The sequence below is a fragment of the Pseudorca crassidens genome, chromosome 7 (genome assembly GCF_039906515.1).
Source record: "Pseudorca crassidens isolate mPseCra1 chromosome 7, mPseCra1.hap1, whole genome shotgun sequence".
NCBI classification, from domain to species: domain Eukaryota; kingdom Metazoa; phylum Chordata; class Mammalia; order Artiodactyla; family Delphinidae; genus Pseudorca; species Pseudorca crassidens.
The window spans coordinates 55,994,040-56,010,179 of NC_090302.1; the positions used below are offsets into that span (position 1 = coordinate 55,994,040).

Genomic DNA, 16,140 nt, shown 5'->3' on the forward strand with positions numbered 1-16,140 from the left:
ATGCTGGTTACACAGCAGTAAACAAACCAGAAAATCTCTTTCTGAACCCCCTTAGTGACTGTTGATTGAATCCTGTCCACAGATGTAAGTCTAAAGTCTGTATCATTGGAAATGTTTTTGAATGAAACTAACAGAAAACCCAACTTACTATTGCTTAGACAAATAGGATTTATTTTCTGTAATAGCAAGAAATCCAAAGGTAAGCTGCTGTTGGCATTCATTTGGCCTTTCTGTCATGATCACAGGGTAGCTTCTGAGCTCCAAGCATTACTGCTGCATTTGAGTCAAGAGGAAAGGAGGAAAGAAAGCATCTATATGCTTTTTGATCAGGAAAGCAAAAAAGCTAGATTGAATTTGAGTTCTTCCAGAGAAGATTTCTGTTTGTTTCTTCCAATCACCTGGGAAAACTACATCAGTCTGGAACCCTTTGCATTATATTCTCTGTTTGAGATTTTTTTGAATCATACAAGTTACACAAATTACAGATCAGACTGAGGACTGGTTTCTGGTTGCAGATTCTCAGGGGAACTTCTTTATTTTCCATTCAATACCATGGACAAAAACAGGGAAGTGTTCTTGCTATTTTTTCACCTTCCATGTGGTAGAGTTTATTTCTCATTCTCCCTTGTTCATGGAATCTTTGTAGTCCCAGCTTTACGTGGGTATCTTCTATTAGATTCCCTGCCTTGGCCAAGCTCTGAGCTTTATCTCCTGTTCCTCACATGCTGTGAGTCGTCAGATGTAAAAGTCAGGTCTCTAGGGTTTGGCAGAAAAATTCAGGGCAAGAGCACTTGGTACACTCACTTACCTCCCAGTATTTTTGGATATTTTGATGTGTTTAAGTATTCTGTTTAACATTTTAGTTGTTTCAGTGTGGAGAGTCATTCAAGGTGTCATTTCGCTATACTGCCAGAAACAGAAATTTGCTCCTTAAGTTTTTATCATTCTTACTGCATAGCCTTTAAAGGCTTGCATGTATTTTTTTCTAAGGACACTTTTTGCTGCAACTGACAAGAATAGGGTGTTGTGTATTTTGATTGTGTTTTCTAACCCTTTTATCTGTTTAATTTTCTATCCATACTAATGTTGTGATGTGCAGTACAGTAGTTACCAGCCACATGTGGCTGTTTAAATGAAACTAACTGACATTAAAGAAAATTAAAACTTTTCTCAGTTTCATAGTCACACCTAAATGTTGAATAGCCACATGTAGCTAGTGACTGTCTGTTAGACCAAGCAAATATAGAACATTTATCATCATTTCAGGAAGTTCTCCTCATTGCTTCTATTGATTGATTGACAGCACTGTATTGAATTTTTTAGATTGTTTCCTTTTCTCATGTTCTTGGAATGCCAATTCTCCCTTTGGTTATCTGCTAACTCTCACTCTTGCAGTTTTTCTTATGGGAGAGTGCTGCCTTCTTGAGTTACATAACTTTAGACTATAAAAACTGCTTAAAATGTCAGGAGACTTGTGCTGTCCTGCATCTTGAACACAGACAAGCTTCTGTGTATTTTTCTGGCTCCACTGGCTGATTTTTACAGGTGGCAGCACTGCAGGAGTCCTTACGTGATACAGCGGCTTCCATTCTGATTCCCAGACTCACGCCAGCCTGAAACCCCTTTCTTGTCTTTGTATAGGATGTGAGACCCCAACTCCCTAGTCATTGCTAGGTCCCATTCCAACCTTCTGTCCCTATATTTCTAACCTTTTTCACCTCACCACTCCCCACTCTTCACACCTCCGCCCCCTGGGCTGCCTTAATTCAAACACTAACCAAACTCACTTTCAGTTTTCTCCTTTCTTTCTTCAGAGTTCAGCTCTGTAACAGAAAGTCTTTGGATTACGTTTTACATTTTTCTCATTATGCAGGTTATCACAATCTATGTTTATGGTAGGTTACCAGCTAGATAAATTTTCCATATTCCTGCCACTTGAAGATTAGGTTAACTGTCATTAACATTTTATTGTATATCTCTACAACTAGATTTTAATGTGTGTATAATACTTGGAAAATAGATATGCATATTATGTACATATGTATATATATGTTTACTTGGGATTAATAGGAATACTGTTTATAACCATTCTGTAAGCTTTGATTTGAGTTTGTATGTTTCTTCTTGGTTTGGTTTTAAATTTCACTCTTAAATGTGTAAAGTATACTAATAAGATACGAGGTTTCTTATGCATGTTACCATTTATTTATTTGGTTATTTGTTTTGTTTTAGTTTCGTCATTTGATATGGCTTTATTGGGCATTTTTTTTTCTATTTTAATAAGAATTTTTTTTATTGCAGTAGAATTGCTTTACAATGTTGTGTTAGTTTCTCCTGTACAATGAAATGAATCAGCTATATGTATACATACATCCCCCCCACCTTGGTCCTCTCTCTCACCCCCCCATCCCACCCATCTTGGTTGTCACAGAGCACTGAGCTGAGCTCCCTGTGCTATACAGCAGGTTCCCACTAGCTATCTGTTTTACACATGGTAGTGTATTTATGTCAAACCTAATCTCCCAATTTGTCCCACCCTCCCTACCCCCTGCTGTGTGCACATGTCCGTTCTCTACGTCTCTGTCTCTATTCCTGCCCTGCAAATAGGTTCATCTGTACCATTTTTCTAGATTCCACATATATGCATTAATATACGATATTTGTTTTTCTCTCTCTGGTTTACTTCACTCTGTATGACAGACTCTAGGTCCATCCACATCTCTACAAATGATCCAATTTCGTTCCCTTTTATGGCTGAGTAATATGCCATTGTATGTATCTACCACATCTTCTTTATCCATTCATCTGTCATTAGACATTTAGGTTGTTTCCATATCCTGGCTATTGTAAATAGTACTGCAGTGAACATTGGGGTGCATGTGTCCTTTTGAATTATGATTTTCTCAGGGTATATGCCCAATAGTGGGATTGCTGGGTCATATAGTAGTTCTGTTTTCAATTTTTTAAGGAACCTCCATAGTGTTCTCCATAGTGGCTCTATCAATTTACATCCCACCAACAGTGCGAAAGGGTTCCCTTTTCTCCACACCCTCTCCAGCATTTGTTTGTAGATATTTTGATGTTGGCCATTCTGACAGGTGTGAGGTGATACCTCATTGTGGTTTTGATTTGCATTTCTCTAATGATTAGTGATGTTGAGCATCCTTTCATGTGTTTGTTGGCCATCTGTATATCTTCTTCGGAGAAATGTCTATTTAGAGCTTCTGCCCTTTTTTGGATTGGGTTGTTTGTTTTTTTGATATTGATCTGCATGAGCTGCTTATATATTTTGAAGATTAATCCTTTGTCAGTTGCTTGGTTTGCAAATATTTTCTCCCATTCTGAGGGTTGTCTTTTCATCTGGTTTATGGTTTCCTTTGGTGTGCAAAAGCTTTGAAGTTTCATTAGGTCTCATTTATTTATTTTTGTTTTTATTTTCATTACCCTAGGAGGTGGGTCAAAAAAGATCTTGTTGTGGTTTATGTCAAAGAGTATTTTTCCTGTGTTTTCCTCTAAGAGTTTTATAGTGTCTGGTCTTACATTTAGGTCTTTAATCCATTTTGAGTTTATTTTTGTGTATGGTGTTAAGGTAGTGTTCTAATTCCATTCTTTTGCATGTAGCTGTCCAGTTTTCCTGGCACCACTTATTGAAGAGGCTGTCTTTTCTCCATTGTATGTTCTTGCCGCCTTTGTCATAAATTAGGTGACAGTATGTGCATGGGTTTATCTCTGGGCTTTCTATCCTGTACCATTGATCTATATTTCTGTTTTTGTGCCAGTACCATACTGTCTTGATTACTCTAGCTTTGTAATATAGTTTGAAGTCAGAGAACCTGATTCCTCCAGATCTGTTTTTCTTTCTCAAGATTGCTTTGGCTATTCGGGGTCTTTTGTGTTTCCATACTATTTTTTATATACATAAATAATACAGTTATTCATATATCTGAATTATGGTGGGAAATGCTAATGTGAGGATTCAAACACAGGCAGAGGAAAAAAGTTTTACTTACTCTATTAACAAAGGCTGTCTTCTGTAGGCTAAAATCTGTATACAAGCCCTTTGTGGCAAAGGTACTTATAACAAAAATTTATTAATACTGCAGATGTAAAGAATTTTAATTTTAAAGAGGTGAAAGCTATAGATCTTTTGAATTGCTGATGGGAAATGCTGCTATGTTTCATTTAACTCTGCAGTAAAGAAACTTGGATTTTACTACACAATGAAATTTTCTCCTTTAATAATTACATATGAAGAACTATTATTAGTTAAAAGAAGATATAAGCGCCTATGGTACTGAGGCTGGAGTTTACCTACTTAATCCTAATGTAAGGTTAAGCTTCGATTTATTTTAACTTGGATCTCTTTGATATTGCTGATGGAACATGGAGATCATGGGAAAATATTATTTTACATTTTAAAACACCCTCATACTTTGCAGAGTAGTTTGACATTCAGTGTTGAATCATTCAAGGGAAATATTATTCCCATCTTACAGAAACTGATTTGCCCAAATCCAAAGCCTTTTTAAGACTACACAGTTACAGTTATTTAAGCTAATAGTGGCCAGAAACGGTTTTTGGTTCATATAAATCACTTGGGTACTGACTTTGTTCTGTTTAGATCGGGTCAAGGCTAATGACCATACTGATTTTAAATAGCCCTAAACGAACAGAATTCATCTCATTATTTGAAGCAGGCATGCCTTTCTGCTTGTTTCAACTTGAAGGTATAGGCTGTAAAAAATACTAAGTATTTATGAAGCAATCATTTATTTTTAACTCTTCTCACAATTTCTTAACAGACATTTGGAACAAAACAGGAGCTGTTAAATTGGTCAGATGGTCTCCTGACAATAGTGTTGTAATAGTGACCTGGGAATATGGAGGCCTTTCTTTATGGAGTGTATTTGGAGCTCAGCTGATTTGTACACTTGGAGGAGATTTTGCGTGAGTCAATAAAGAAATTTTAGATGAAATAACTCCATTTTCTCCAAGACAATACACATACACAGAAACTTTGTTATACAGCTACCATTTTGCCTTGACTCTGAACCCAAAACAATTTGTAAGGTTCAGAATTAATGTATTCAGAATGTATTGTTTCCTCATACATCCATCCTCTTTCCATCCTCTTAAAACTGACCATTCAGTGAAAGTGCATTTATTTATTGAACCCCTATTGTGTATATGATAACATGTTAGATTCAAAGCTAAATCAGACATGAATCTGCCTTCAAGTAGCTTATTTTTTTTTTTTTTTTTTTTTTTTTTTGCGGCACGCGGGGCTCTCACTGCTGTGGCCTCTCCCGTTGCGGAGCACAGGCTCCGGACGCGCAGGCTCAGCGGCCATGGCTCACGGGCCCAGCCGCTCTGCGGCATGCGGGATCTTCCCGGACCAGGGCACGAACCCATGTCCCCTGCATAGGCAGGCGGACCCCCAACCACTGCGCCACCAGGGAAGCCCCTCAAGTAGCTTATTATCTAATAAGAGTGGTAAGCTATATACATAAATAACTAGTAGGAAATGAAAAATTACATTATCTCATTGGGTTAATGTAGGTTAACTCAGTGGGTTGATAGAACTGGGTTAATATCTCTGTCCACTTCATATACTACCCTGAACTTCAGTCCTGATATAATGAACACACCTTCCCAAACTGCATGACCCTGTTAAGAAGTTATTTAGTAACCGGAAGACTGTATCTCAGTGATATACCTAGGTATATTAACCAGGAGTCTCATATTTCATACAGTATTGTGTATTTCTCATTCTAAGGAACAAAATCAGTTTTTTAAAATTAAAGCTAAATATTACATGCAATTAGAAGACTCTTCTTAATTAAGTTTCTGTTGTGTTTCAGTTATAGGTCTGATGGTACCAAAAAAGATCCCCTTAAGATCAACTCTATGGTAAGTTCTTTCTATAAAATATTGATACAGTGTGAAAAACTTGGTTTTTTCTTCTTCTCTCATGTTGATCTGATAAAATTACAAAGCTATTCTAGTCTCAGCAGACTCTTATACAGTTCTTGCTTTGATAAAAGTATTATCTTTAAAAATCAGGAGGCTGCCCGGTTTTCAGTATTTGATTTTGGTTTTGTTTAGATGTGTCCAGCAAGCCCTGTCATCTCTGTGAACATAGTAACTGTTGAAATCAGGCCTTTGTTTTTCCAAAGCATACCTACATTTCTTATGGGACTCAATAGCACCCACTTCCCATGGCCTCCTTTCTTTTAACATAATGTGAAATGCTCATTGGGTCTTCTTCCTGGAAGACATGTGCTTGTACGTTATTTGAGCATATTTAAAATTTTTTCCATAGATGTATGTCAAAAGAATTGTAGTCCCTGTTGTAACAATATTTTTACTATCAATTTTCAAGAGTTTCTGTAGAAAGCAGTGAGGTGTAACCCCTGTCTTTACATACAAACATTTTCTTTCTATAGCCCTCTGTGTACCATCTTTGAGGAATTAGTGGCTGTGAGGCTTATCACTACCTTTCTCTGCTGCTCCACAGAGGAAGGCATTTTCTGATCATGGGTTTCTTGAAGAATTAAGACCACCATGGTTGCCTTCAGTAGGGGTTCCCAACCTTTCACCACCAAGGATCCCATTTGATGGCTCTCCTCACCTCCATATTTTGAAATAAGTTTTCAAACACCATTTCTCTGACTGCCAATCAGTGCTTATGAATGCCATGCAGCAACCAGTGTTACCTGCCTCACTAAGTTAATATTTTAATCACAGCTAAGAATCTAAGCATTTTAGTTAACTTATGCAACCAAAACTTTTCATGGGAAAGCAAAAGTTCTATTCAACTTCTGAAATTTTGGAACAATTCATGGACCTCTTCTCCCCGCATTAGTATTTTCTTGGCCTTGCAGATTGGGAATTACTAATGTTAAAAAAAAATTTTTTTTTTTTAACTCTCATGGAATCTCGTTAATAGAATATTAAAATAAACTGGGCCTGGAGAATTTATTTGAACCCTCTCATTTTACAGAGGAAGAAACTTATACCCCAAGAAACCAAACAGCTTGGCCAAGGTTGTACAACAAAATGGTAGCCAAGCTGGAGTGCAAAACCCTAGTCTCATAGCCTCCAATCCAGTGTTCTTTGTTCTGTACAAAACTGCATCTGTTTGGGTGCTTCTTTGTAAAGCTTCAGCTATGTAACATGGGTCTTCTCTCTGTAAGGAATTTCTTTGTATTTGAGAGGCAGTTAAATTAATGGTGAAGTTACAGAGAGCAGTAGGCATTTCTTAGGTTTTGGAGCTAAGATTGGTGTGTAGTGTTTTCACTCTTCTAAGTGGAGAGCAGTGATGGTTTCTGCTGGAGATCTAAGATGTAGTAGATGTAGGTATAATTCTTGTCTGTGTTGTTTGTCATGGTTTCTCCAGCCTTCAGAAGTCATTAATAATGCTGTTGTTGGTTATTTCAGAATTTGAATATTTCAAACCGGGAAAAAATAACAAACTTTTTATTGCTTTGATTTTCTTTCCCTGACTCCCTTCTTCTTTCCCCCTCCTCTCTCCAAGAGCTGGGGTGCCGAAGGCTATCACCTATGGGTAATCAGTGGATTTGATTCTCAAAATACTGAAAATGAGTCTGACTCCAAGAGCATAGTTAAACAGCCTAGCATTCTACTGTTTCAGTTTCTCAAGAGTGCACTCACCGTAAACCCTTGTATGGTAAGTTTATTTAATTAAAACTCCATTAGTTTTTTTTAGTGGCTTTCATATTTGAATATGACTCTTCCTTATGACAATTTTATTTCTGAGCAGGTTTTGCTTTTTTTTGGCCTTGTGGCATGCAGGATCTTAGTTCCCCAACTAGGAATTGAACCTGCGCCCCCTGCAGTGGGAGCGTGGAGTCTTAACCACTGGACCGCCGGGGGAGTCCCATGCTTTTTTTTTTCTTTTTTTAATAGGATCACAAGCAATTTGAGGAAAAGCAGTGTTTACAGATTCATTTGAGTAACCTGAATAAAATTTAGTCTTTGTCTGAATAGCATTTCTCAAAGTATGTTCCACCAGGCACTACTTGTGAGAAATATCAAGAGCAATTACGTAGGACAAGAAGAATTTCTGTTGTCTCTTAAGTGTGAAATAAAGGAGTTAAACAAAGCTGTAGAGATTTCTTTAACATAGGACTCGAGTCTTTAATATGCTGATGTGCATCATGAAAGTCCAGGAGTTGGTATATAAAAAGCATTGTTTCCCAAGCTTATTTAACTATGAATTTTTAAGGAATGCCTAGAAGAAAATAAGCCTAGAATCCTGCTTTGGGAAACACTGCCCCAAATTATAACATAAACTCATGTTTTATCAGTCTGAAATAAGATATTAATATGATATATTGTTGATATATAGTAACAGTGATATGTTATATGATAGGGGTGCATATCTTAGTATCTACCACCAATGGGTTTTTAAATATTTGGTGCAACCAATTTCTAATTAAAATTTATAACACATTGAGGAAGAATGAAAATACCCTGGATCTCAGACCTCATTACTATAGCTGAATAATAAGAAAAACAAGAGTAGAGGATTTCTCCTCTGCTTGCACATCCCAAATAAATAATTTAAAAGCACTCCGAGTTTTATATCAAGACAACATTTGGACTACAATGGGAAGGTGAGTGGCTGGAGTGCTGATCTAATTTAAAGAGTGAGTGAATAATCTGCCCACATTTGAAAACACTCGCCTTTAATTAAAAACCAGGGCATAATCACAGAGAGTTGAAACTATATTTTTGTCTAAACATCCTCAGAACCTGGTACACTCCTTGGTACTAACCAGGCTGTCACCAAGCAATTATTGAATTGTTCTGAACCAGGACCACAGATGTAGGCTACTCTTCCTCCTCCCCATGATTTAAAAGATCCTCCTGTATCCAGTTATCCCTGTTCGTAATCCACTCCCTCTTCTTACCACGTGGGCACACGGATGAGCGTATACACACAAACAGTTTGACCAGACATGTTTTCTTACTACCATTCATGAGGTATCTTATATGAAACTAGTTTGTAAACTGTAGACATTGAATAGTCTTATTCAGTTTTCAGGTGGAAAATCTCTCATAGCACTGCCCTGGGCATGTTTTGGAATCTGTATGATAAAACAGACTTTAACAAAGATTTTATTTACACTGGGAAGTAATCATTAAAATGTTGTCTGTTAAATATAACAGTGTGTGAGATTATTAGGTAGTCTTGTCCTCTGTGAGGAAAATCAGCATTGAGATGTGTGGTACATTTCCAACAATAAAAGTAAATTAATGTATTACTTACTTTCCCCTACCTTATACTAACTTGTTTTTATTTGCTTCCCTCCCCTCTGCTTCCTTTTTCCCTCATCTAGAGTAACCAAGAGCAAGTGTTGCTTCAGGGGGAAGATCGATTGTACTTGAACTGTGGAGAGGCCTCACAAACCCAGAATCCCAGGAGTACTTCGGCACACTCTGATCATAAGCCCAGTCAGGAAAAGAGCCCGTTTGCAGATGGCAGTTTAGAGTCTCAGAGTTTAAGCACTTTACTTGGTCATCGGCATTGGCATGTAGTGCAGGTAAGTCTTCAGATGCTGTTGACTGTGGACTTAGTCCTTGGTAAGATAGCACCCTGAAGCACATATTTAAGTATTTCATTTGTTGCTTTAGAAAACTGAGAAAGTTTGTAAACTTTTTGACTGTCATGTCTCTCTTCTGCTGTTCTGTGCTCTTGTCCTCTTGTCTTCTCCTTTCTTTCCACCTGATGTAGATTGTATGCCCACCTGCTTTAAGTCCATCAGTAAGTGAATAGTTAAAAAAAACTAGAAGTTTATGCTTTGTCCTCTTATTGTGCAAGACTGTTTATTTTACTTCCAGCCTATTTTTGGTATAAATTTAGCTCTGGATTTGCATAGGCTAAATGTAGTAATTTAATGAAAAGTGACAATATTGATTAGTACCTTGTGCAGCTGACCTTGTAGTCCTAATGGGGACACATTGAGGTTAATTGCCTGACTTTGGACCCAAATTGCAGACTTCTGATTAGTCTAGAACCTTAGTGTTAATAATTTTATTATTACTCAATCTTGTACCAGATTATTATTAAATTAGCAGTTTCTTTTAGTAATTCTGATACATTGACATTTAATATAGAAATTAATTCTGAGTTTCGATACCAAATAAAATTAATTTGGGTAAATCAGTAAATTGAAGTTTCTTGAAAGAAACTTTCACACACATTTCAAAGTCCTGAGTGTTTTCTTCCCACTTTTCATGCCAGAGTGTCTTAGGTACATCAGAGCCTACTCTTGGATTAGTTTCTTTTAGTCATTTTCTATTTCCACAATTCTTTGTCTTACTTCTACATTCTGTACTTTTACCTTACTAGCTTACTTCAGCTCCCATGTTATTTTCGGTTGACTTTGAGAGGAGATAATGAGAGACATAAGAATGGTCATTGTGTGAAAAATTGAAGGAGGAATATCTCCTACATTGACATGTGGTATACACTAAAAGAAAATGTATTTAACTTACATTAAGAAATTCATAAAATCAAAACAATGTGCATACCATTTTATAATTAGTAACAGTTATTAAATAAAACTGCATCAGCTACTTCCTTGACTAAAATTTTCCACTGCTCCCTTCTCTCCTATAGCCATTTCTCTGCTATTTTCATTTCCCCATACTTTGAACTATTCATTCTACACTGACCTAGCATCAATGCCAGTTCTGCCTAGCCAGGTCTGTGTTGCCAGAGAGCCAAGTAGAGCAGAGGATCAAAGAAGGTAGGTCTGGAACTCAAAAATCCATCAGGCAATAACAAAAATTGAATTTCCTTCCAGCTCAAAAATTCAGTGATTCTGTGATTCATAGCCATCTATAAAGTATCCCATATTAGAAGCATATAACACTGATTTTACAACTTCAGGCAAAGTAGATACTAGCAAGATTCTTCTGTCATCCTGTTCTTTAGGTATCTAAAATATTTAGAAAGATAAACTTGTTTAAGTCTAGCTTTACGTAATTTTTTCAGTTTCCTTAAAACTAATAAAAATAATGCTAGAGTTGTACTCCCCCCAAATTAAGTTATAATGGACTCATAGAATTTTTAGAGCTGGAAGGACCTTAGCAATCATGTAGTCCAACTAGGTTTTATACATGAGGAAATTGAGGCTCAGGGAAGTTAGGTGACTTGCCCAAGGTCACACAGCAGAATAGTGGCAGACTCTATCCTTACCATGATATAAATTAAAGTAATAATCAAACCTGTTTTAAAACCTAGGTACTAAATGTTGAAGCATATAATATACTGCTGACCTTGATCTAAAACTGAGAATGTGCCTATTTGACATTCTTTTTACTTGGAGTTGCCCTATGCTTTGTTTGCTGGCACTCCAGCCACAAGAGTCAGTGCAGCATTGTGGTGGTGTTCGTTTGGTAGTGTGGTTTACAGTGTCCATATAATGTTAATGCTTTTAACTTCCAGACATTTTAGCCATTAGTAAGTATTCCCTGAAGAAATGTGGGTGCCTGTTTAATTCCCCCTTCAACATATGCTCTTGTCTAGGATAAGTGCCCGCATCCTCCATCACAATGGCTTTGTTTGTGTGGTTTATACTTTGTATGCTTCTTGTACAGCTTAGAGTTCATCACATGAGCTCCAACTAATTCTGCTCTGTCTGTTCCTCATCTAGACTACTGGATTTTTTTTGTTTGTTTAAGCCTTCTACCTTACACTCGTTAGTTTCCTGGTCAGAAGATTCTGTGTTAACCATGTTTTCTCCTTTAACAAAAATAACACAAATACATACTTGTCGGAAGCAGGGTAATGTATCAGGCACTATGTTAGAGAGGTCAACAAAGAGGATTGTAAAGGCTATTTCATTTATAAATGATTTGCTCTCATTCCTACAACGTGTATCATATGTTCTGGGTATTTGGCACAGATCATATCTCCTAGGGTGATGGCCCTCACAGTCTCACCAGTTACAGAAGAAAGTAGGCTAGGTAGGAGACATGGTTTTAGCAGAATGACTTCAAGGGAAAAAAGGTAGATTTAGGTTCTCCAAGAGACTGAAAAATCCTAAGATGTTCAGAGTAGAGATTCTGTACCTTAGCACTGAGTTTCCCAGTGGTATGACATGACTTTTGTGCCCTGACTATGCATTCCTAACCTGAGTTTCTTCATTATTCATTAGCCACCTCTTTTCTTACTTCTGCCATTTCCTGTTCTCAGTATTAGGAGTGGAACTCAAAGTTCAGGTAACATATACATCTCCTGGGGCAAAACCAAGTTTTTGTTCTTATTTCATAGCATCTTCAAGACACAAAACCATATGAGAAATAAAGCTTCATTTTAAGTTTTGAAAGTAAACCATTTGTGGCATCTCATATACTTTTGGAGGGTAAAAGAATTTGTTTTCTCCTAGAGATAGTCATCAGAATGTGATCGTATGATAAGTTAACCTTGGTTCCCATGATTAGAAACTCTTCATGTTGGAGTCCACTTTGGCAGTGAGATCTCACTTCCCACTTTACCTGCCCACACATCTCACAAATACTTATGAAACACTAAGGTTTGGGGAAAGTCGGGGGCGGGGTGTTTAGTGTCATGGATGGCTAGCTCAGTTGTGCTCCAGGAACATCCTTCTTGAAGTGACTATTTTTATTTTCTTCATCCAAAAAAAGAATTTCACTTACAGTGTCCTACAAAACTACTTTCAAATTTTACTTCGCCACCTGATCATTACCTCAGATTATCATTATTCTGAACTAATTCCACCCATCATAGTAAATTTTACTGGTTGGCCTGAATAGTACAGCATATCTGTTAAGATACAAGTTAAGCATTCTTCAAGCGTATCTATCCTGACACAGTTATTTTTAATTCTGTAAGGTAGGCTTCCACAAACCAGCACTGGGGTTAAGAACTTCCTAATGTACTAAAAGCTGTTAATTTACTTAGATTTTAGGTTGACTTACTGGATAATAAGTGAAGTCTAACAAAAATAGTTTTATAAATAAATTTTATCAAGGTTAATACAGATGTTTTCACTTGATTTTTGCTTTGTCTTCACATTACACAAAGAATCTTATTGGATTTGATTGCATTTACTTGGCTTTTTAATTTGACTTTCTCTTTTTAAATACGTAATCATTTTTCTTTGAGTAAACGGAAACTAAATTAAATTGAAGGTTCTCTTATTCCAGGAACAGAAGATTTTTCCTTTATTCTGTTGTTCTGTTAATTTTCACATTGCATTCACCATGTGCTCATGAAAACTATTTACTCAGCAGGCTAATAGATCACAGTCTCAGTAAAGCTAGACTTAAGCTACATTGATACCTCACAGAGGATTTTTTAAGTTTAAAATTCTCAGAGTGACACAAAGACACTGTGTACAAAGATGTAAGACAGACGACATGGAAAGATATATTTATTGCTTATGTTGCAGATAAAGAGTTAATATCTGTAATATATTAAAAGTACTTGTAGGTGAATAAGTTGAACGCCCCAGTAAAAAGCAGTAGCTTATACACACTTTTATATATATATGGCTGTTTGTTTAGAGATAGCAATGATATAACAGAAGAATTTCACTTTGTATTTTGTGTACTTTTATACTGTTTAAATTTTATAAGCATGCATTGCTTTTTTATTAGAAAATGTAAAAATAATAAAAGAGAGTTCTACTAAAAAAACATAAACAAAACTTTTGCTGAGGCTCTGATTTTATTAGATAAGGGTTTTTTGGGATGGTTCATATCAGCGGACCCAAACTGTTCCATCTACACAATTCTTGGCTGCCTTAGTAGATGCTTCTCTAAATATCTTTTGTCATTCTGTATTTATTGAGTGTTCAATATTTAATTTAAATCAAATAAAAACAGTGTAGAGAAAAAAGAGGAAAGCCTGATGTCTAGAAACATATAATGAAATGGTTACGACAGGAGTTGTGAAATATTGGCTGCTAGTGTAATACTCATTATTTGGGAGCACTTTTTAAAAAACAATTTATTTTATTTTTGGCTGTGTTGGGTCTTCGTTGCTGCTTGCGGGCTTTCTCTAGTTGCAGTGAGTGGGGGCTACTCTTTGTTGCGGTACGCAGGCTTCTCATTGCGGTGACTTCTCTTGTTGTGGAGCACGGGCTCTAGGCGCGCGGTCTTCAGTAATTGCAGCACGTGGGCTCAGTAGTTGTGGCTCGCAGGCTCTAGAGCACAGGTTCAGTAGTTGTGGCGCACAGGCTTAGTTGTTCCGCGGCATGTGGGATCTTCCCAGACCAGGGCTCAAACCTGTGTCCCCTGCATTGGCAGGCAGATTCTTAACCACTGCGCCACCAGGGAAGCCCTATTTGGGAGCACGTTAAACATTACAAGAAAATTAATCTCATGATGTTAATGCTTTTACTTGCTTTACTTTAAAATATATTTCAGAAGTCTTACCAAACTGATGTGTTATTTTCTATAGATTTCCAGCACCTATCTAGAGAGCAATTGGCCTATACGGGTGAGTTATTTGTTACTTTGTTGGTGTTAACTTTCATTGGATAGCATTTGCTGCAAGAGGTATTCTGGGAATTGAGCCTTTCAGTGGGTGCACTGATAAAAGTAAAATTTCAGTACTTGCTTCCTTGTACATTGTTAGTGTAACTCTATAATTTGGTCAAATGTAACATGTATAAATGTTAAGATTTTTGAATTTAGCATTGTACATTTAATTCTCTTAGCAAATGTTTATTAATAGTCTGCTTGCCTGACATAATCCTCAGCTCTTTACGCCTAATTAAAAAACTCAAGGAAGCGCTCTTAATTTTTTTTTTTTAATCAGTTTTCAGCTATTGATAAGCTTGGACAGAATATTGCTGTGGTTGGCAAGTTTGGTTTTGCACATTACTCTTTACTCACCAAAAAATGGAAGCTTTTTGGAAACATTACCCAGGTTAGTCTTTTTGAAATTAAAAACCTATTTCTCAAAGTATGAGAGAACTACAATATGAAATAAGTATAAAGTAAACCACTGTTTACTTATTAAAAAGTAAAATCAAATATTAAAAAGTGACACTGGATTATACTAAGGGTCAGTTCTGATGAAGTACTTGATATTTGATAAAAGATTTTGTATTGAGATAGTTGGTTTGTTTTTAATTCTTGTTAAGATCAGACACTATAATCCTGTAACTTGAGGATTTACTCTTACATTCCAGGTAGAGTTCATCAGATATGATCGGAATAAATCTCCACAAAATTTGAGATCATTTCCTGCTTGTCTGTGTATGACATAAATATTTGGGTAGCATACAAACATATGCAGTTGGATTTTGCAAGAATCAAATAGGAGGAAAAGAAGGAAGTTAACATTTAATAGGTGCCTACCGTGTACCAGGCACTTCCACATATGTTATCTCATTGTTCTTCATAACAACCCAATGAGAGCACTATTGTTACTCACCATTTTATAAAAGAGAAACTAGGATTCAGAGTCAAGCAGCTGATAAATGATAAACCCAGAATTTAAACCAAGGTCTGTTGAATGTGGAATAATGATGCTACATGGTACCCAGTTATTTTGAATGATGTATTTTATGTCTTACAGAAATATTTATTTCTTTCAAAGTAGGATGTGAATCATTATTAATAAAGGCCCTAGAGTAATACTTATTGTTGAGGGGGGCGGGAAGAGAGTAGAGCAGAAATAATTAGAGCTTTCATTGTCTGATTAGGAATATTTTACAAGTCTGTTACTGGCAGGAATAAATGTAAATATGTTTTTTATATTTTCTTTTAAGGAGCAAAATATGATTGTGACAGGTGGCTTAGCCTGGTGGAATGATTTTATTGTCCTTGCATGCTATAACATAAGTGATCATCAAGAGGAGGTATGTTTTTGTTTTCTCAGAAATAACAAGATTTTTCCATTTTAAAGATATTAAGCACAGTTTGGTTTTTATATAAAAATAACCTATTGAAAATGAACAAAACGTTTTACTTTTTAATCAAGAATTTGGCATTTTTAACAAATGGGATTTTCATTTCAGGTTACTTAAAAATTTAAAGGGATAATCAGGATTTCTGTGATAACTTTTTCTAAGGATTTTAGCCATTAGACATTCTCTATAAAGTTTGTAAATAATAAAAAATAGTTAAAAG

At 36.2% G+C, this 16,140-nt stretch overlaps 1 protein-coding gene across 4 annotated transcripts in view; it reads left to right on the forward strand.

Annotated features, from left to right (window-relative positions):
- RIC1 (RIC1 homolog, RAB6A GEF complex partner 1) overlaps positions 1-16,140 on the forward strand; it is a 136,714-nt gene that overhangs the window by 97,543 nt on the left and 23,031 nt on the right. For all 4 annotated transcript variants that reach the window (XM_067744317.1, XM_067744316.1, XM_067744315.1 and 1 more), the window contains 7 exons: positions 4,803-4,947; positions 5,862-5,910; positions 7,538-7,690; positions 9,366-9,569; positions 14,462-14,500; positions 14,822-14,932; positions 15,780-15,869. In XM_067744317.1, coding sequence (XP_067600418.1) covers positions 4,803-4,947; positions 5,862-5,910; positions 7,538-7,690; positions 9,366-9,569; positions 14,462-14,500; positions 14,822-14,932; positions 15,780-15,869 — 791 coding nt within the window. The remainder of the gene's footprint in view (positions 1-4,802; positions 4,948-5,861; positions 5,911-7,537; positions 7,691-9,365; positions 9,570-14,461; positions 14,501-14,821; positions 14,933-15,779; positions 15,870-16,140) is intronic.